At 43.4% G+C, this 22641-nt stretch overlaps 1 protein-coding gene across 4 annotated transcripts in view; it reads left to right on the top strand.

The window, feature by feature from the left end:
* ZYG11A (zyg-11 family member A, cell cycle regulator) overlaps window positions 1–22641 on the top strand; it is a 61845-nt gene extending 39204 nt beyond the window's left edge. For 2 of the 4 annotated variants that reach the window (XM_074006358.1, XM_065522352.1), the window contains 5 exons: window positions 4979–5140; window positions 5222–5266; window positions 8650–8844; window positions 15315–15412; window positions 20862–20999. In XM_074006358.1, the coding sequence (XP_073862459.1) occupies window positions 4979–5140; window positions 5222–5266; window positions 8650–8844; window positions 15315–15407 (495 nt within the window). In that variant the 3' untranslated portion in view covers window positions 15408–15412; window positions 20862–20999. Of the gene's footprint in view, window positions 1–4978; window positions 5141–5221; window positions 5267–8649; window positions 8845–13904; window positions 13967–15314; window positions 15413–20861 lie in introns of all 4 variants that reach the window. The other 2 variants (XM_005543350.3, XM_045370979.3) reach the window with 2 other exon arrangements.

Below are 22641 nucleotides of genomic sequence, written 5' to 3'. Positions count from 1 at the left end.
TGGAGCCTGGAGATGTGACTGAATTGCTGCAATCTAAAACTTTAACACATGAAGAATTGCTTGTTAGGGAAGAGCAAAGACGTACTTTGAGATGGAATCCAGTTCTGGTGAAGATTCTGTGAACATTGTTTGAATGACAACAAAGGACTTTGACTTATTATATAAACCTAGTTGGGGCCGGGCGCGGTGGCTCAAGCCTGTAATCCCAGCACTTTGGGAGGCTGAAACGGGCGGATCATGAGGTCAGGAGATCAAGACCATCCTGGCTAACATGGTGAAACCCCGTCTCTACTACAAAAAAAAAAAACACAAAAAATTAGCCAGCGAGGTGGCAGGCACCTGTAGTCCCAGCTACTCGGGAGGCTGAGGCAGGAGAATGGTGTAAACCCGGGAGGTGGAGCTTGCAGTGAGCTGAGATCTGGCCACTGCACTCCAGCCTGGGCGACAGAGCGAGACTCCATCTCAAAAAAAAAAAAAACAAAAAAAAAAACCTAGTTGGATGAGACAGCAGCAGAGTTTGAGAGGATTGACTCCAAATTTGAAAGAAGTTACACGGTGGTTCATGCCTATAATCCCAGCACTTTGGGAGGCTGAGGAGGGCGGATCACAAGGTCAAGAAATCCAGACCAGCCTGGCCAACATGGTGAAACCCTGTCTCTACTAAAACTACAAAAATTAGCCAGGCGTGGTAGCGTGTGCCTGTAATCCCAGCTACTCAGGAGGCTGAGGCAGGAGAATCACTTGAACCCAGGAGGCAGAGGTTGCAGTGAGCCGAGATCGTGCCACTGCACTCCATCCTGGGCAACAAGAGCGAAACTTCGTCTCAAAAAAAAAAAAAAAAAAAAGAGAAGTTCTTTCTTGAAAGGAAGGGTCAATTGATGGGGCAAACATCATTGCTATCTTAAGAAATTGCCAGCAGCCACCACCTTGATCAGTCAGCAGCCATCAACATTGAGGCAAGACCCTCCACCAGCAAAGAGATTACCACTTGCTGAAGGCTCAGGTGATTTAGCATTTTTAATCTATATATACACATATTTTTTAAGGTAGAGTCTGTTACCCAGGCTGGAGTGCAGTGGTGGGGACCCATCTCAACTGCAGCTTCGACCTCCTGGGCTCAAGTGATCTTCCTGCCTCAGCCTCCTGAGTAGGTGGGGCCACCGGTGCATATCACCACACCCAGATAAAATTTTACATTTTTTCTGATAGAGATAGGGTCTAGCCACGTCACTCAGGTTGGTCTTGAGCTCCTGGGCTTAAGCGATTCTCCTGCCACTGCCTCCCAAAGTGCTATGATTAAAGGCGTGAGCTGCTGCGCCCAGCCATAAAATATTTTTAAATTAAAGTATCTACATTGGGCTGGGTGTGGTGGCTCATGCTGTAAGCCCAGCACCTTAGGAGGCTGAGGCGGGTGGATCACGTGAAGTCAGGGGTTTGAGACCAGCCTGGCCAACATGGCGAAACCCCATCTCTACTAAAAATACAAAAACTAGTCGGGCATGGTGGCACGAGCCTGTAATCTCAGCTACTTGGGAGGCTGAGGCAGGAGAATCCCTTGAACCCGGGAAGTGGATATTGAAGTGAGCCGAGATCATGCCACTGTACTCCAGCCTTGGCAACACAGTGAGACTGTCTCAAAAAAAAAGGGTATCCACATTGTTTTTTAGACATAGTGCTATTGCATACTTAGCAGACTACATTATAGTGTAAATATAGCTTTTGTAGGCAGTGGGAAAACAAATTTGTGTAACTTGTTATTTGTTATTTTATTGTGGTAGTCTGGAATTGAACCTACAGTCTCTCCTAGATGTGCCTGTTTACTGGGGTGGGGGTGGGGGAAGGATGAACCAGAAAAGGAGATTGAGCAGGAGCATCCAAAGTGCATTAGAAGGCCGGGTGCGGTGGCTCAAGCCTGTAATCCCAGCACTTTGGGAGGCCGAGACGGGCGGATCACGAGGTCAGGAGATCGAGACCATCCTGGCTAACACAGTGAAACCCCGTCTCTACTAAAAAATACAAAAAACTAGCCGGGCGCGGTGGCGGACGCCTGTAGTCCCAGCTACTCGGGAGGCTGAGGCAGGAGAATGGCGGGAACCCGGGAGGCGGAGCTTGCAGTGAGCTGAGATCCGGCCACTGCACTCCAGCCTGGGCGGCAGAGCAAGACTCCGTCTCAAACAAACAAACAAACAAACAAACAAAAAAAAACACAAAGTGCATTAGAAGCAAAACCAAGAGAGGGTGTTTTAGAATCCAAGAGGAATGTTTCAGGAAAAATTGGGCCATTATATCAAATACTACTGAGTGGTGGAGTGACATGAGGACAGAGCTGACCATTGGATTTGGTGAGAGGAAGTCATTAGTCAACTTGCTTATTTCAGTGGGGTGGTAGGCCAAAACCTGATTGGAGCAGGATGAAATAGCAAATGGGAGGTGAGAAATGGATGTAACTTTTTGATATAATTTAATGAGAGGGAAAGCAGAGGTGGGGTTAGTCTTTAAAAAGATCGACTACATTAAGACATATTTTGTGCCCACGAGAAGAGTTCTAAAGAGGGAGAAGTTGGTGCCACAAGCAAAATAAAAGGAAATAATTTTGGTGCTGAATCTCTGTATGTGCAGAAATTGGGTTTAGAGTAAAAGTAAAGATGTTGGCTTTAGATTGGAGCAGAAAGGAAGGCAGAGTATATTGATGCAAGTGCAAGTAGGTTGGTAGCTTTTGTTAGGAAGAGTGGGTGTATTTCTCAATGAAAAAGAAGATGAAGAAATCAAATGAGGGGAGTGAGAAGATGGCGATTCAAGTTTGAGGAGAGAGAAGTAGTAGTAGTCTTTGGAGAAAATTCATTAGGAAATAAAGTAGTACTGACAAATACAGTTAAGTGCTCTTTTGAAATTTATGAGCAGATGTTGAAATTGAGACCAGGTGAACTCAGTCTTTTTCAACATTAATATGTTGAATGTTGGGAGGTATGAAGTAACTGATAGTTACGTTTAACTCAGGTAGGAGTTTTGCCATACAATGTTATAGAGGAACATATCCCAGGAACATAAAGTTGCTGGGAGGGGTAACAGGACTAGATAAGGTACAGGTAAAGCGAGCAGGCTAGGCACTTGTCATATGACAACGGATAAGTCTCCTCTGTGTCTTAGATTTTTCATCTGGAAAACGGGTCTCAGTTGAAAAAATGACATCTGTCATAGTAGTAACAGTGCATAGTTATTTTGAGTATCATTAAGCTAAATTGTGTGATCAAGGGCCTGGCCACTGTGATACGCTCAGGGACAGGCTCACTTCCCCGGCTCCTGGTCTTGCTCTCATTCATCTAACTAGCTGCCTAGGTGAGTGCACCCGTCTCATCTGCCACTCTTTTCTTCTCCTCTTGACTTTCACATTATTATTTTTGTGATGAAGTCTCTTGACACATTCTCAACTGATTGGGCAGAATATTTGAGGTGGTCTCATTCTTCTTGAAAATACACATTCTGATTTGTTTGGTGCTTTGTTATATTTTATGTATCTTTTCATCAGCTGGTTAAAGTGAAAATTGTCTTTTTCCTCTCGCATGACAGTCTGATATTGAAAGAAGCTGTAAATACTAGCTTGACTTCTTTCTAGAAATGTTGATCTCAAATGGTACTTTGCAGTCTGTTAAAGTGAACCAGTGGCCTCTTCAAGATGTGAGGTCATGTGATGGAACGCTGTCCCGGTGTTCTAGCCCCACTGACCTGCTCAGTGGCTTAGAGCAGCAGACTTTCCTGCCCCAAACTTTGCCTGGCATGTGCTTCCTCCCCTCTCCCCCGAGCCCCATTCCTGCCTGTCCCCATTTCTTTTTTTTTTTTTTTTTTTTTTTTTTGAGACGGAGTCTCGCTCTGTCACCCAGGCTGGAGTGCAGTGGCCAGATCTCAGCTCACTGCAAGCTCCGCCTCCCGGGTTCCCGCCATTCTCCTGCCTCAGCCTCCCGAGTAGCTGGGACCACAGGCGCCGCCACCTCGCCCGGCTAATTTTTTGTGTTTTTAGTAGAGACGGGGTTTCGCCGTGTTAGCCAGGATGGTCTTGATCTCCTGACCTTGTGATCCGCCCGTCTCGGCCTCCCAAAGTGCTGGGATTACAGGCTTGAGCCACCGCGCCCGGCCCTGTCCCCATTTCTTATTGGGCTGGTTTATCCTCTTTTTCTTCTGGTCTCAGTTACATATTATTTTTGTATGGAGGCTCCCTTCTCCCACCCTTCCTAAAGCCTAAATTTTAGGCTTTTATGTGTTTCCATCAGATAATTAACCAAAATTTAAAATTCTTTTATTTTATTTTAAAAAGTCAACTTTTTTTTGTCTGACTTCTACCCCCCCAACTTTTTTTTTTTTGAGACGGAGTCTCGCTCTGTCGCCCAGGCTGGAGCGCAGTGGCGGGATCTCGGCTCACTGCAAGCTCTGCCTCCCAGGTTCACGCCATTCTCCTGCCTCAGCCTCCCGTGTAGCTGGGACTACAGGCGCCCGCCACCACGCCCGACTAATTTTTTTGTGTTTTTAGTAGAGACGGGGTTTCACAGTGTTAGTCAGGATGGTCTCGATCTCCTGACCTCGTGATCCGCCCGCCTTGGCCTCCCAAAGTGCTGGGATTATAGGCGTGAGCCACCGTGCCTGGCCCACTTTTTTTTTTTTTGTACTTGGTTTAAAGAAGGTGTTGACTAAGTGTTCTAAATAAAAATAATGGAATAGCTAATAATGTACTTGATTATGAACTTAATGACCATATACCAAGAACTGGACTAAGTGCTCACTAAACTTAAATTTTTTTCATTTAATCCTCACAAAAACTGTAAAAAGTAGTTGTAATTTATTTTATAGAAAGAAAATAGATCACAAAGCTACTAAGTGGCAGAACTTGGGTTTAGAACCGAGGTTTGATGCATCTTAACATTGCTTTCTTTATACTGCAATTGATTATTCATTACAGCATCTAACTCCCTGTCTCTTTGGTTTTTAGGAACTTCTAGCAATAGTAAAGCAAAAGACTACTAAGAATTTAGATGATGTCACCCTCTTGTTTACTTTGAAAGCACTTTGGAATCTTACAGATGGGTCTCCAGCTGCCTGCAAGCACTTTATTGAAAATCAAGGATTGGAAATCTTCATCCAAGTCTTGGAGGTGGGAAGACAGGATTGAGTTTATATGTAAAGTTCTTTTCTTCATGATAAAGTAACCTGTATATATATATTTTTTTGACAGACGTTTTCAGAGTCAGCAATACAAAGCAAAGTACTTGGTCTTTTGGTAAGGTGAATTGTTTTGAATTAATTTTAATTGCTTGAAAACAAAACCTAACACTTATATAGTACCTACTGTATGCTAGGCACTATTGTAAGCAATTTACATGTATAAACTCATTTATTCTTTACATTAGTCCTACAGAGTAAATACCATTGTGTATCAGTTATCTATTGTTGTAAACAAACTATAGCTTAGTGGCTTAAAACAGTAGCCATTTAATTTACTTATGAATCTGTGGGTCAGTAGTTTGAGCTCAGCTCAGCTGTAAAGTTCTTCTGGTCTGTCTGGTCTCATGTGGGGTCACTTATGTAACTGCAGTCATCTGGTGGCTTGACTGGGGCTGGAGGGTGTAAGAAGGCCTGACTCTCATGTCTGACAGTTGGGGCTGCTTACCAGCTGGCAGGCTTTTTGTCCACGGGCTTCTCCACGTGGCAGTCTCAGAGGGCAGGCCCCACTATCCAACTGCTTTTTAAACCTCTGCTTATGTCACCTTGCTAATGTTTCATAGGACAACACAGATTATATATTTAAACCCAGATTAAAGGCAGTAAAGTCACATTGCTATGGGGAGTATATACAGGGATAGGAAAGGTTGTGTTATTTTTGTATTCTACCATACACTGTTATCCACGTTTCATAGAGAATCTGTCTCAGAAATGCAGTTTATCCTAATTAGAACTCAAACTCGGCCGGGCACAGTGGCTCATGCCTGTAATCCCAGCACTTTGGGAGGCCGAAGTGGGTGGATCACCTGAGGTCAGGAGTTCAAGACCAGCCTGGCCAACAAGGCAAAACCCTGTCTCTACTAAAAATAAATACAAAAATTAGCTGGGCATGGTAGCACATGCCTGTAATCCCAGCTACTTGGGAGGCTGAGGCAGGAGAATCGCTTGAACCTGGGAGGTAGAGGTTGAGGTGAACCAAGATCGTGCCACTGTACTCCAGCCTGGGCAACAAGAACGAAACTCTGCTCAAACAAAAAAAAAAAAAACACCACTCAGGCAGTCTGGCTCCAGACCCTCTGATACTAATCAGTTTACTATACTGCTTTATCCAGGCAGTCCATTTTTTTAGCAATTTCTTTGTTGATACTTATATACTGCCTCTCAATCAAGGTATTCTACAATTGAGACATTTCTTTGTTTCCTAGAGCTAAAGGTGAAGATTTTTCAATAAGTAATAAAGACATATAGTAAGCACCTTCATTTTGCCATGCCGTATGCATTGGAAAGACACAGATGCATGAAATATGTCAAGGTGATGTTGCTCATAACTTCGGGAAGGCAGTGTTAGACATGTGTACAAATAGGTGTCTGATTTACAACTGACAAGTGAGTGCTGCAAGAGAGGCACTGAGTCCATTGGGAGCCTTGGTCCTGAACTCATGGAGGGACTGTGCCCTATCTTCATGTATCTCACACATACAGGACTCACAACAAAGTAGATGTGAAAGGCCTCACAGAGAGGAATAAATGATTAATACTGGAAATCTGGAAGGTACGGAAAAGTATAAAGAAGGGACAAAGTCATTTTTGGCTAGGGAAGATTATTTATAATGTAATAAATAAGTGTAATCATTGAGGAACACTGTAAAATGGAATGGTTAGAATTTGGGGAAAAAGTAGGAAGGTGAAAAGGAATGGGAAATAATGCCAGAAAGTTGAATTGATGCCTCATATATCCTAAACAATTCTACATATCTTACTAGCTGACCTAAAAGATTGTCCACTTTTATTTTTTTTTTTCTTTTTTGTCTTGCTCTTGTCACCCAGGCTGGGGTGCAATGGTGCGATCTTGGCTCATTGCAACCTCTGCCTCCAGGGTTCAAGTGATTCTCCCACCTCAGCCTCCCGAGTAGCTGGGATTACAGGCATGCACCACTACGCCCAGCTGATTTTTGTATTTTTTCAGTAGAGACAGGGTTTCACTTTGCCTGCCTCGGCCTCCCAAAGTGCTGGAATTACAGGTGTGACCCACCACACCCAGCCCACTTTCTTTCTTTCTTTTTTTTGAGAGATACAGAATGTGAGGATTTACAAGAAAAATCTTGGGACTCACCTGTGGTGTCCCTGTCAGTTGTGCTAAGAATGTCTTGTTAGGGGGTAACATGGTAGACTTAACACTGAAATCATGCGTTGATGAGGGATATAGCTGGTCTTGGGAAAAACAGGCACGGGGGGACATCTCGATATCTGCTTCAATCTTTAGTGTCCTATGTGCCTCAATATAGTCATGTCTAGGGTGTGCTTTCCTGAATGGTTCATCAGAAGCAGCAGTTAACACTAACACAAACTGCTGTGTTTACTTTCACTGTTTCACCTCATTAAACCTTTGGTTTTTCATTTTTGTAGACAGATTCTCCCAGTGATTCCAGCCTCCTGAGACTGACATCCCCTACCCTTGAGTGTGGGCAGGACCTGTTTCTTGATTCTAGCCAAGGGAATATGGCAGAGATGATATCACTCCCATGATTACGTTGCTATATACTTATATATATGTAATCTGTCCTGCTAGCAGGCCCACTGTAGGGACTCTTTCTCTGTGGCCCTGACGGAGCAAACAGTCATGAAGTAAGTGGTTGGAGGAGGGAGGAACCCACAGTTTAAGGAACTTGGGGCAGCTTCTAGGAGCTGAACGTGGCCTCCAGCGAGAAACTGAATCACTCAGTCCTGCAGCCACCAGAAATGAATTCTGCCAGCAGTCTGAGTGAGGCTGGCAGTAAACTCTCCCCAAGTGGAGCCTCCAGGTGAAAATGCAGCCCAGCCAGCACTTTGATTGCAGCCCTGTGAGATCTCAGAGAAGAGGGTCTAGCTAAGTCATGCCGAGACTCCTGCCCCACAGAAACCAGGGAATCATAAATGCGTATTGTTTTATGCCACTAAGTTTGTGGTAATTTGTTACACAGCGTAGAAAATTAGTGTAACATATAAAATAAAGAAAATACTGCCTGACTTTCATTGTTATTATTAAGAGATAACGTAACCTTGAGCAGACCTTCAGTAATGTTAAGTATTTGAGTTAGGCCTTGATTTGTACTCTAGTTCATCCAGTTATTAGCAGTGTGAACGTGACAAGTTTGTCATGCTTAGTGTCACATTTCTTTGTAGTAGTATTTTAAAGATTAAATGAGATAAGATAGATAAGACAATTGTTTATCTAGTACTGTGCCTGGCACTTAGTAAGTACCTATTTAGTGACTGTTGTTAATGATCATCCTCATCAAGGGAGTTGGATTGTGGGCTTTAGGCTAGCTTGAGGCGGAGGTGGGTACAGGAGTAAGTGTTCTGGATGTATCTGACCTGAGAAGCAGGAAAGTGAAAAAAGCCAATTCCTGATTCTCCCCTCCCTTCTCGTCTCTGGGGTTCTCTGCTCCATCTGACCTGTAGAACAACATAGCAGAAATCAGAGAGCTCTCTTCCAAGCTGGTGACCGAAGATGCGCTGAAGCATATCAGCAGTTTACTCTGTAGCAGGGAAATGGAAGTCAGCTATTTTGCTGCAGGTATCATAGCCCACCTGACATCTGACAGACAGCTTTGGATATCCCGTGACTTCCAGAGGCGTGCTCTTCTCCAAGATCTGGTACAGGAACCACATTCTTCTTTACAAAATCCAGAGTAATCTCTAATTACAGAAAATGTAGTTTTCTAAATAATAATAATATGATTGTAGAAAGTGGGAAAAATAGGCTAGGCGTGGTGGCTCATGCCTGTGATCCCAGCACTTTGGGAGGCCGAGGCAGGCAGATCACAAGGTCAGGAGATGGAGACCATCCTGGCTAACACGGTGAAACCCCATCTCTACTAAAAATACAAAAAATTAGCCGGGCGTGGTGTCAGGTGCCTGTAGTCCCAGCTACTCAGGAGGCTGAGGCAGGAGAATGGCGTGAACCCGGGAGGCGGAGCTTGCAGTGAGCTGAGATCGTGCCACTGCACTCCAGCCTGGGCAACAGAGCGAGACTCCGTCTCAAAAAAAAAAAAAAAGTGGGAAAAATATAGAAAAACTTATTACTAACCCATATCTTTCCACCCAAAACTATCTCTGTTAACATTTTGTTGCATATGACTTATTTCAGTCCTCTTTCCCATCAGCTTTTTTAAAAAATTATTTATTTTGTTGTTGTTGTTTTTTTTTTTTTTGAGACAGGGTCTGTCTCCCAGGGTGGAGCTCAGTGGCACAATTCACAGCTCACTGCAGCCTCAACCTCTGAGGCTTAGGCTGTCCTCCCACCTCAATGTCCCAAATAGCTGGGACTACAGGTGTGTGCCACCACAACCAGCTAACTTTTGTATTTTTTGTAGATGGGGTTTTGCCACGTTGGTCAGGCTATTCTCAAACTCCTGAGCTCAAGCGATCTGCCTACCTCGGCCTCCCAAAGTGCTGGGAATACAGGCATGAGCCATCGCGCCTAGCCAACTTCCTTATTTCTAAATAACATATTATGCGCTGTTCTTGACTTTATCGCTTTAGGAATCTATCAATTCATTTTCCCACTTTGGGAAACTGATTCTTTTTCTTACTGTTTCTATGCACAGCCTTTCTAAGTGTGTGCTCAAAGTATAAATCTTCATACATATTCTGTACACTTCACCTACTCAGGATTTTCTTTCCCAGAGCCTTTGCGTTCCTACCATGTGGTCTGCTTGTTTGGTATACCGTATATGGTGAACTGCTGTCATCCTCAGATATTCCTTTACTATCATCCTGGGGGACCCCCTTTGCCTCTCTCGTGTTGGATTCTGTGTTTCCTGGCTTATGTGCCTCCCTGTATCTTGGTTTACTCCCACCTTTTGTTGGATCATATTCTCCAGTAGCTTCCTAAGAAGAGAGTCATGAAAATGAGACCATACCTGTTTAAAAAGGCCTTTATTTTACCCTCACATTTAATTGATCAAATGGCTGGGTATAGAATTCTAGCTTTGAAATATTTTTCCTTCAGAATTTAAAAATGTTTGCTCTATTGTCTTTTACTTGTCAGGATCACTGTTGAGAACTCCTGTGCAATTTTTTTTTAAGCTTTAAGATTTTTGTCCTTTGTCCTCTGTATTCAGAAATCACAATGGCTTGCCTTGTGGGTTTATTTTGATTTTTTTTTTATTTTTTGTTAATTTTTTTTATTTTTTGTGGGTTTATTTTCATATATTGTGTTGGGTACTTATCAGTCAGGAAGCTCATTTCCTCCCTGGGACATTTCTTCAATCATTTTTTTCTGGAATGTTGGCCTTCCCAGACTCATCTTTTCATATCTATCTCATTTATCTTTTTTGTTCTGAATCCTCTTCTAAAAATATAATATGCTGTTTTTGTTTCATAGGTCCTATATCTATTTTTCTCTTATCTCTTTCAACATAATAATGATAATTTAAAATTTTATTTTATTTTTTTGAGACAGGCTCTGACTCTGTTGTCCAGGTTGGAGTGCAGTGGCGCAATCTCAGCTCACTGCAACCTCTGCCTCCTGGGTTCAAGTGATTCTCCTGCCTCAGCCTCCCAAGTAGCTGGGATTACAGGTGTGGTAATGCATACTTGTAAAAACACAATAATTGTTGTGTTTTTAGTAGAGATGATTTCACCATGTTGGCCAAGCTGGTCTAGAACTGACCTCAAGTGATCCACCTGCCTTGGCCTCCTGAAGTGCTAGGATTACAGGTGTGAGCCACCATGCCCAACCAATTTTTAAAAAAAAAGGTTTTTTTTTTTTTTGAGATGGCGTCTCGGTCTATTGCCCGGGCTGGAGTGCAGTGGTGTGATCTCAGCTCATTGCATCCTCCACCTCTTGGGTTCAAGTGATCCTCCCACCTCAGCTTCCCAAGGCGCTGGACTACAGCTGCGCCACCACACCTGGCTAACTTTTTAATTTTTAGTAGTGACAAGGTTTCACTATTTTGGCCAGGCTAGTTGCAAACTCCTGACCTCAAGGGATCTGCCCACCTCGGCCTCCAAAAGTGCTGGGATTACACGCAGGAGCCATCATGCCCAGCCTAATTTTTAAGTTTTCCTGTTCCTCCAAGGCTTCTGTTTCCTGCAAGTTGCTTTTTTTTTTGCTGTTTATTTTGTTCCTTTGTGTTAGAGATTTTCTTAAAGTTATGGTGGTCCTGAGCTGTCCGTGGGGACAGCTATGAGTGGGACTGATTGAAAACTGCAGACAGGTAGAATATGTCTTACTCTGTCGCCCAGGCTGGGGTGCAATGGCACAATCATAGCTCACTGCCACCTCTGCCTCCTGGGTTCAAGGAATCCCTCCGCCTCCCGAATAGCTGGGGTTACAGGTGCCTGCCACCACACCTGGCTAGTTTTTATATATATATATATATATATATGTATATATATTATAAATATATATGTGTGTGTGTGTGTGTGTGTGTGTGTGTATGTGTATATATATATTTTTTAGTAGAGATGGGGTTTCACCATGTTAGTCAGGCTTGTCTCAAACTCCTGACTTCAGGTGATCCACCCACCTCAGCCCTCATAGTGCTGGGATTGTAGGCATGAGCCACCACACCTGGCCTAGATTTGATCTTTTAATAGGTGTTCCCTGGTGGTAGTGTTTTTAGATCTTTTGTCCTAAACTGGTTGGAACTTACCTAGAGAAGAAACTTCTTTTATGTGCAAATTATAAGCTTGGCTGGGTACGGTGGATCATGCCTGTAATCCCAGCATGCTGGGAGGCCAAGGCGGGTGGATCACCTGAGGTCAGGAGTTTGAGACCAGCCTGGCCATCATGGTGAAACCCCGTCTCCTCTAAAAATACAAAAAATAGCTGGGCATGTTAGTGCGTGCCTATAATCTCAGCTACTCGGGAGGCTGAGGCAGAATTGCTTGAACCCGGGAGACCAAGGCATCAGTAAGCAGAGATCATGCCACTGCACTCCAGCCTGGGTGGCAGAGCGAGACTCTGTCCCCAAAATAAATAAATGAATAAATAAAATAAATAATTTTTTGTTTTTGAGACGGAGTCTCACTCTTGTCACCCAGGCTGGAATGCAGTGGCGCAATCTCAGCTCACTGCAACCTCCGGCTCCCGGGTTAAGCGATTCTCTTGCCTCAGCTTCCCAAGTAGCTGGGACTACAGGCACGCACCACCATGCCCAGCTAATTTTGTATTTTCAGTAGAGATGGAGTTTTACCATGTTGGCCAGGCTGGTCTCGAACTCCTGACCTCAGGTGATCTGCCTGCCTCGGCCTCCCAAAGTGCTGGGATTACAGGAGTGAGCCACCACGCCTGGCCAATAAATAAAATTTTAAAAATATATATATAGCCAGCCATGGTGGTGGGCACCTGTAATCCCAGCTACTTTGGAGGGTGAGACAGGATAATTGCTTGAACTCGGGAAGCAGAGGTTGCAGTGAGCCGAGATCGTGCCATCGCACTCGAGCCTGGGCAATAAGAGTGAAATTTCATCTTCCAAAAAAAAAAAAACATTATAAGCTTCATTGCCAATAGTCTGAAAGCCTAGTAAAAGAAGAGAGTTGAGGGGCAGGGAATCTCAACATTTAGTATTTAGATTTTAACTCCAGACACATCCCTGTTTTTAGCATGGTGTTCCCACCCTGAATTGTTTATGCGGTTGCCCAGTCCAGATGTTTTTATTAAGGATCATGGAAGAAATCTGGGAGTCCTAATCCTTTGAACCTGTCTTCCTATTTTGTTTTTCTTTCTTTTTTTTTTCCCCCAAGATGGAGTCTTGCTCTGTCGCCCAGGCTGCAGTGCAGTGCAGTGGCGCCGTCTCTGCTCACTGCAACCTCCGTCTCCCAGCTTCAAGCGAGTCTCCTGCCTCAGTCTCCCGAGTAGCTGGGATTACAGGCACACGCTACCATACCCCGCTAATTTTTATTTTTTTTAGTAGAGACAGGGTTTCACCATGTTTCCCAGGGCGGTCTCGAACTCCTGACCCCAGGTGGTCTACCCGCCTTGGCCTCCCAAAGTGCTGAGATTACAGGCATGAGCCACCGTGCCCGGCCCAGTCCTCCTATTTTCAACCCGACCTGTAATTTCACTTCAGAAAGTACCTCATATGCCACATTTTTAAGTCTCTTAGGGGTTCTCTTCAAATTGGTTTGTGTTTTTTGTTTTGTTTTGTTTTGAGACAGAGTCTTGCTCTGTCACCCAGGCTGGAGTGCAGTGGTGCGATCTTGGCTGACTGCAAGCTCCGCCCCCGGGGTTCACGCCATTCTCCTGCCTCAGCCTCCCTAGTAACTGGGACTACAGGCACCTGCCACCACGCTCGACTAATTTTTTTTTTTTTTTAGAAGAGACCTCTACTCCCAAAGTGCTGGGATTACAGGCGTGAGCCACCGCGTCCAGCCTGGTTTGTGTTTTAACCTTTCCAAGTGCTAGGTATTAAATCAGTTACCATTTTTCCATGTGCATCATTCTTTGTTTTACTTTCTGTTAATGGGATTATGGAGGGAGTAGAGGTATAAATGTGTGCTCAGTCCAGTATCTTTAAACAGATGCCCCTTGTTCTTATAGTTTTTCCCACACTGTTAAGATACTCTGTGTATATAATCGTTATGTGATTGATATTTTGCCAAGTAGGTGTATCTAAATTTGTTCAGTCATTCCCAGATTTTGAAAAATTTTGTCGTAAATGGTGAATTATTCAAATCTTGGTTTCTGTCTCTTGTTTTTGGAGTAGCATGCAGCCATCCAGAATTGGCCAAGTTCAAGTTGTAAGATGACAGCATTGGTGACCTATAGGTAATTTCATGATGTTGTGCTTTTCTTTTTCTTTTTTTTTTTTTTTTTTTGAGACAGAGTCTCTCTCTGTTCCTCAGGCTGGAGTACAGTGGCGCGATCTTGGCTCACTGGAAGCTCTGCCTCCCGGGTTCACGCCATTCTCCTGCCTCAGCCTCTCAAGTAGCTGAGACTACAGGCATCTGCCACCACGCCTGGCTAATTTTTTGTATTTTTAGTAGAGATGGGATTTCACTATGTTAGCCAGGATGGTCTCAGTCTCCTGACCTCATGATCTGCCCGCCTCGGCCTTCCAAAGTGCTGGGATTACAGGTGTAAGCCACCATGCCTGGCCCAATGTTGTGCTTTTCTTAAAGGCTGTACTCAGTGATACAGTGATGACGTGTTTAGAGTCAGTTAGCCTTATGTTCAAATCCTATTTCTCTGTGATATTGGGAAAGTCATTTCTAGAAAGTCAGTTTTCTTTGTCTGTAAAATGAGGCTGACAGCATGTAAGATTGAGGATGCAGTGAGATATTGAACGTATAAAGTGTCCAGTACAGAATGCAATTTCTTTTTTTTTTTTTTTTTTTTTTTGAGACGGGGTCTCGCTCTGTCACCCAGGCTGGAGTGCAGTGGCCGGATCTCAGCTCACTGCAAGCTCCGCCTCCCGGGTTCACGCCATTCTCCTGCCTCAGCCTCCCGAGTAGCTGGGACTACAGGCGCCCGCCACCTCGCCCGGCTAGTTTTTTGTATTTTTTAGTAGAGACAAGGTTTCACCGGGTTAGCCAGGATGGTCTCAATCTCCTGACCTTGTGATCCACCCGTCTCGGCCTCCCAAAGTGCTGGGATTACAGGCTTGAGCCACCGCGCCCGGCCCAGAATGCAATTTCTTAAATAATAGCTTCATTGTATGCTCGGTCACAGGGAGGAGTTGACCCTGTGGGGAAAATGTTGAAAATTCTTTTTTTTTCAACCCTTTGAGGCAGGGTCTTGCTCTGTTGCCCAGGCTGGAGCTGGAATGCAGTGGCAGGATCACATCTCAATGCAGCCTTGACTTCTGAGGCTCAAGTGATCCTCCCACTTGAGAATCCTCCCACTTGGCACCACAGGCGTGGACCACCAGGGCCAGCTAATTTTTTAGTTTGTTAGTTTGTTTGTTTGTTTGTTGCCCAGGCTGGTCCTGAATTCCTGAGCTCAAGTGATCCACCTGCCTTGGCCTCCCAAAGTGCTGTGATTACAGGCGTGAGCCACTGTGCCCGGCCATGAAAATTATATACATTATTATATTAATTATATAGTATAAATTATTATATCCCTGAACACTGGCCTGAGTTCTGGATTAACATCTTTGTACTTTTTTTTGTTTCAGATCTCTCAAGACATTTTTCCCACTCCTTGGCAACTTCTCTCAACCAGAGGTTCAGCTCTGGGCACTATGGGCTGTGTGTCATGTCTGCAGTAAAAATCGTATGTATTCAACATATGTTCAAAACATAATAGTTTTCCAGCTATTTTTCTGTGTAATGATTAAGTTCAAGGTGGATGTGCAAAAATTGTCTACTTCTGTCCTCTGCATTTAGCTATGTTTAAAAAGAAACTGAAAAAAGATCTTACTAGCTTAAAACAATGCTTCAGAATTAGTAATCTATTTGAGGGTCGCAAGCAAAATAGAAGGTAAAAGTTTGCTCCTACTTGTATTCCCCACAGACAAGCACCGTTAATAATTTGATAATCTCCCAGATACTTTTCTATGTCCATGCTATATTTAGTATGTGCTGTGTATGTGAAATATAGTTTTTAACAAAATGGGCTCATTCTATGCATGCTGTCCTATAGCTTGGTCTTTTCACTCAACAGTTTATTGCTGACACTCTTCCTTTAGTAAAACATGGACCTGCCTCTGTGTAATGGTCTATGGGAGATTGGGAGGCCAGGAGTCAGGGGTTATTTCCCAAACACATTAAATATTTTTTGCATGTTTTGCCATTTAAAATCCCTTTTGAAGCCAGGTGAGGTGTCTCCCAAAGTGCTGAGATTACAGCACTTTGGGAGGCCGAGGCAGGAGATCGCTTGAGGCCAGGAGTTTGAGACCAGCTGAGGCAACATAGCAAGACCCCACCTATGTTTTTTACATTAAAAAAAAATTAGCCAGGTATGCGTGGCATGCACCTATAGTCGCAGCTACTCGTGAAGCCAAGGTGGAAGTACCCCTTAAGCTCAGCAGTTCGAGGCTGCAGTGATCTATGAGAGTGCCACTGTACTCTGTCTTAAAAAAATACAATCCCCTTTGAGAATTTCCCGTTGATATCTTTTGTTGAGAATTGGTATACAATTTTTCATTGTATTATAGGAGATATAAGCTATTATTTTATAACAGGAAACCCAAGAAACAACTTTTAGAATTAAAAGTTTAGCTTGTTGACTAGCTGTAAAGCAAGTGTATAAAAACTAATGGTTTTATAATGCCAGCAAAAATCAGAAAATATAATTAAGGGAAAGTATACCACCACTCACATTATTAACAAAAACATAAAATATTTTAAAATGCCTTTAACAAGTAATGAGACATATGCAGAAAACTATGAGATAATTTAAAAGCCTGAAATAATTATAAGAGCATTCCATTTTCTAAGATGGAATGACCTATTAGACATATAGATGTCATTTATTTTCAGTTTATTAATGTAATATAATTCAAATGAATAGGTAGGAGATGGAGGATCTGAAAATTATTCTAAAGTTTATCTGACAGAATCAACAGGAAAGAACAAAGAAAAATGTATGTTTGTTTGTTTGTTTCTGAGACAGAATTTCACTCTTGTTGCCCAGGCTGGAGTGCAGTGGTGCTATCTTGGCTCACTGCAACCTCTGCCTCCTGGGTTGAAGCAATTCTCCTGCCTCAGCCTCTCGAGTAGAGCTGGGATAACAGGTGCCTACCACCACACCTGGCTAATTTTTATATTTTTGTTAGAGATGGAGTTTCACCATGTTCGCCAGGCTGGTCTCGAACTCCAGACCTCAGGTGATCTGCCCGCCTCGGCCTCCCAAAGTGTTGGAATTACAGGCGTGAGCCACCGTGCCTGGCCAGAAAAATGTTTTTTATGGGCTCAGCCTGGTGGCTCGCACTTGTAATCCCAGCACTTTGGGAGGCCAAGACAGGAGGATCACTTGTGCAGGAGTTCAAGGCCACAGTAAGCCATGATCATGCAACTGCCTACTTCCAGCCTGGGGAACAGAGCAAGACTCCTGTCTCTAAGATAAGAAAGAAGGAAAGAAATGTGGTTTTTAGGAGCTTGCCTGTAGACTTCTCTTAACATTGTAAAATGGTGCCATGAGTGGTTCTGACATATGAATAGATAGCAGATGACTAGATCAGAATAGCCCTGAAACAGACTCAGACAGTTATAACAGGAGAAACTAACTACAACTGGAATTCAGTTGAGTACTTATTGTGTGCCAGGCAATGTTGTAAGCACTTCATGAATAAATCATTTAATCTTCACAACAATTAGAAGGGTAAGAATCTTATTTTATTTTTAAAATTTATTTTATTTTATTTTATTTTCATTTTATTTATTTTATTTTTGAGACAGGGTCTCACTTCATTGCCCAGGCTGAAGTGTAATGGCTTGATCACAGCTCACTGCAGTCTCAGCTCAGGTGATGCTGTCACCTCAGCCTCCCAAATAGCTGGGACTACGGGTGTACACCACCATGCCTGGGGTTCTCCCCCAAAACAGCAACCCTTACGGTATTTTTATCAGCATCATGTTAGAGTTATAAGTCAACCTAAAGAGAATTCCCATCTCTATGACAAATGAGTATTTCTTTAGAAAAATGTATTTAGTTTTTTTTTCTTTTAAATTAAAAAAAAAAAAAAACACTTCAAAACAAAAAGCGACAGGGTCTTACTATGTTGCACTGGCTGGTTGTGAACTCCTGGGCTTGAGTGATCCTCCTACCTCAGCCTCCCAAAGTGCTGGGATTATAGGCATGAGCCACCACGTCCAGCCACAAATGAGTATTTCTGTCCAAGAACATGACTAATCAATATATTTCATTTCTACCTTGTTTTCATATCCTTAAAGATAGTTTAGCTGTTACTGTTTTACAGTCAAGGCTTATTTCAATTTGCTAAATACAATTTTCTTTTTTTTTTTGAGGTGGAGTCTTGCTCTGTCACCCAGGCTGGAGTGCAGTGGCGCAATCTCAGCTCACTGCAAGCTCTGCCTCCCGGGTTCACGCCATTCTCCTGCCTCAGCCTCCTGAGTAGCTGGGACTACAGGTGCCCACCACCATGCCTGGCTAAATTTTTTTGTATTTTTAGTAGAGGTAGGGTTTCACCGTGTTAGCCAGGATGGTCTCCGTCTCCTGACCTCATGATCCGCCCACCTCAGCCTCCCAAAGTGCTTGGATTACAGGCATGAGCCACCACGCCTGGCCTCAATTTGCTAAATACCATTTTCTTTGCTCATCCTGCTTTCTTTTTTTTTTTTTTAACCCCCACCACTCGTTTTCTGTATTCAGATTTCGATGGTGTATTACTGACAAAATCTGTCACCCCACCCCTATTCTTACTCTTAAATAATAATATAACTGGGTGTAGAATTCCAGATAGTTACTTTATTTTAGCATTTGGGAGAAAAAATATTTTTAGTTTTCTTTTTTTTTTTTTGAGACAGAGTCTCTGTCACCCAGACTGGAGTGCAGTGGTGGGATCTCTGCCTCACATGTTCAAGGGATTCTCCTGCCTCAGCCTCTTGAGTAGCTGGGACTACAGGCATGCACCACCACACCCAGCTAATTTTTTATTTTTTTTAGTAGAGACGGGGTTTCACCATGTTGGCCATTCTGGGTCTCAAACTCCTGACCTCAGATGTTCGCCTCAGCCTCCCAGAGTGCTGGGATTACAGGCATGAGCCATGACGCCTGGCCATTTTTATTATTTTCTATTGCTGTTGGGGTCTACTGTCAGCCTAATTATCATTTCTTGATAGGTAATTTTTTTTTCTTTCTTTTTTTTTTTAAACAGGGTCTCACTCTATTGCCCAGGCTGGAATGCAGTGGCACAGTCACAGCTCACTGCAGCTTCAACCTCCTGGGCTCAGGTGACTCTCCCACTTCAGCCTCCTGAATAGCTGGGACTATGTAGCATCACACCCAGCTAATTTTTTTATTTTTTTGTACAGACATGGTCTCACTACATTGCCTTGATCCTCCTGCCCAGGCATCCTAAAGCACTGGGATTACAGGAATGAACCACTATGTCTGGCCTATTTCTCTTTAACTGGGTCTAAATCTTTTTCTTTTATTTATTTATTTATTTATTTATTTTTTGAGACAGAGTTCCGCTCTTGTTGCCCAGGCTGGAGTGTAGTGGCATGGTCTCAGCTCACTGCAACCTCTGCCTCCTGGGTTCAAGTGACTCTCCTGCCTCAGCCTCCTGAGTAGCTGGGATTACAGAGGCCCACCACTATGCCCGTCTACTTTTTTGTATTTTTAGTAGAGACGGGGCTTCACCATGTTGGCTAGGCTGGTCTCAAACTCCTGACCTCAGGCGATTCACCCACCTCAGCCTCCCAAAGTGCTGGGATTACAGGCGTGAGCCACTGCACCCGGCCAACTGGGTCTGAATCTGCTCTTGGACTAAGTCTTTAATTTCAGTGATACATTTTTAAATGTCTGAATGTTTTATTTGCTTCTTTTTCAGATATTCCTGTTTTTTTCTTCTTTAAAAGTAATTATTTTGTAGTCTTTATCTGATCTTATTATGTGTGTTATGTTGAGTGGGGGCAGTTTTGGATTGTGAAGTCAACTTTATCAGGGCTTGTTTTTCTGAGAATTCATTTTAGACTGGATTGGCGTGTCCCTGTGGCAGTTTTGTATTCGCTTCTGTGAAGTGCTCCAGAGGTTTCCCTAGGCTTGTGCTAGATTTTTTATATTAATTTCTCAGCAGCATTCAGGTAGTGTAAATTCAAACCTTATTACCCACTTGGGATTGTGATCATGAGAAGATTTCTCCTCTCCTACTCTCGTATACCCCTACAGCCCCATCTAGGACACAGATGCTTCAGTATCTTATCCCTTCTCTTATCTAGCCCTTTGTGGGTCTACTTTTATGTATGGATTTTGCCTCCAACTCTGCAAGCTGAAATTTAAATGCCTTGATTACTAAGACCACCAGTTTCTTTCTGCCGCAGGCTTAGCTGCAGGTTAGCTTACACTAGCTGAAGTGCTCTTTGTTTCCAGCTCCTGGAACATTCCTTTAGTTTGTACATTCATCTATGCATTAAAACATTTATGAATTATATTTTATTTAACATCTGGTGTTTTCAACATCATTTAACTAGGATTAAAGATGTTTGGGCCAGGCGCAGTGGCTCACGCCTGTAATCCCAACATTTGGGAGGCCGAGGCGGGTGGATCACCTGAGGTCAGGAGTTCAACACCAGCCTGACTAACATGGTGAAACTCATCTCTATCAAAAATACAAAAAAAATTAGCCAGGTGTGGTGGCGCATGCCTATAATCTCAGCTACTTGGGAGGCTGAGGCAGGAGAATTGCTTGAGCCTGGGAGGTGGAGGTTGCAGTGAACTGAGATTGCGCCACTACACTCCAGCCTGGGCAACAAGAGTAAAACTCTGTCTCAAAAAAAAAAAAAAAAAAAAAAATGCTTGAAGATAGAGTTTTCTGGAAGTAAACATACCAAAATGAGCAACTCTTATCTCATACAAACCAAGCATTATTTAAGTTTTGACGTACTGCTTTAGAATTGATTGACTCATTTTATCTGTTAATTCCTAGACCAAAGCATTTAAACCTTTGTATTCTTTCTTCAGCAAGGTGAATGTGGTGACATGGGAATATTTAAAATGCCAGTTGTCCATGGAGTGTCTCTGCTTGATTTTCTTTCAGCCAGCAAATACTGCAAAATGTTAGTTGAAGAAGAAGGATTGCAGCTTTTGTGTGATATCCAGGAGCACAGTGAGGCAACTCCCCAAGCACAGCAGATTGCAGCCTCCATTCTGAACGACTTCAGAATGCATTTCATGAATTATCAGAGGCCCACTCTGTCAAATGCCCTTCTGAACCTAAGGGACTAAGAGGTCTGCACTCTTCCTCAGTGTCCGGTGTTCTGCCCTGGCAGTAATTGCACATCAGCTGTCATTGGAGTTTGTGAGTTGGCTGTCTCATTGGCCTTTGATTGTTGATTTTATATATGTTACAAAAGGTTGATTTGTATGATAGCCATAATCCCAAGTCAGGTTGGACTCATTCTGCAGCCTTTCAGCAGCAATTTTGAAGACTCAAACTGTGGACTCTGGGAAGACCTGGGAGCTTGTGTTGGAACAGCTATGCCAGTTACTTTTCTCTAGCCCTGGACAATTTTTTCACTTTGGGAGCTTGTCATGGGAGCAGGACCTGTTCCCCTAGAAGAGAAAAGAAAGACCTACAGGGAGACTTTGATATTTATATTAAATTTCCTTAGTTGTTATCGTCATGTGAAGCTATGAGAAAAGCGTGGGAAGCATATGCTTGACAATGTGGTGTTTAGAAGGCAGAACCCCTGTTGGAGAGGGGGAAAAAGAATTTATTTATTTATTTATCTGTGGCCGGGTGTGGTGGCTCACGCCTGTAATCCCAGCACTTTGGGAGGCCTAGGCGGGTGGATTGTCTGACTTCAGGAGTTCAAGATCAGCCTTGCCAACATAGCGAAACTCCATCTCTACCAAAAAATACAAAAACTAGCTGGGCGTGGTGGTGTGCACCTTTACTCCTAGCTACTTGGAGGCTGAGGTGGGAAGACTACTTGAGCCCAGGAGGCAGAGGTTGCAGTAAGCCGAGATTGCACCACTGCACTCCATCCTGGATGACAGAGTGAGACCTCATGTCAAAAGAATAGAGGGGTGGAGGAAAGAGAAATATATTCTTTTACTTTTTTGTGTGTGTGTGTGACGGAGTCTCACTGTGTCGCCCGGGCTGGAGTGCAGTGGTTCTATCTCGGCTCACTACAACCTCCGCCTCCCAGGTTCCAGCAATTTTCCTGCCTCAGCCTCCTGAGTAGCTGGGACTACAGGCACATGCCATCACGTCCAGCTAATTTTTACATTTTTTAGTAGAGACGGGGTTTCACCGTATTCGTCAGGCTGGTCTCGAACTCCTGACCTCATGATCTGCCCTTCTTGGCTTCCCCAAGTGCTGGGATTACAGGTGTGAGTCACTGCACCTGGCCTTTTTTTTTTTTTTCCCACAATTTTGGGTGTCTATCTTTGGCATGTTTCCTGTTATGTGAACATGACATGCTGTGTATGTGAGTGAGCTTGTAGGGCATGGTGGGACTTCCGCATTTGCCGGCAGTGTTTAGATGAAAGATTGTATGTAATGATAAATCTGAATCCCTCCATTTTATTTGGGTGGGACCATGACCAAAACTGGCAGAAGAGGAAAGGCCAGAAAGAGACTTTGCCAAAGAGTTCACCGAGTTTTCTTACCCAGCATGAAGCTTTTCTGAAACCAGCTTCAACTACAGTATAAACTGTATCAGAAGCTTGTTTCACAAGCCCTGCGGAGCTGCTTTGAGGAATAGAGTGTGAATTCCTTCCTCGCCTTATTGTTGACTGTTAATGAACATGTTTTGTCATTTATCTGTTTAAGTTTTTCAGAAAATAAAAGTAAGGTTTTGTTGATTAGCACA

The sequence above is a fragment of the Macaca fascicularis genome, chromosome 1 (genome assembly GCF_037993035.2).
Source record: "Macaca fascicularis isolate 582-1 chromosome 1, T2T-MFA8v1.1".
In the NCBI taxonomy this organism is placed as follows: Eukaryota; Metazoa; Chordata; class Mammalia; order Primates; family Cercopithecidae; genus Macaca; species Macaca fascicularis.
Note: the sequence above shows the minus strand (reverse complement) of the source record. Positions and strands in the feature narration are given on the sequence as shown.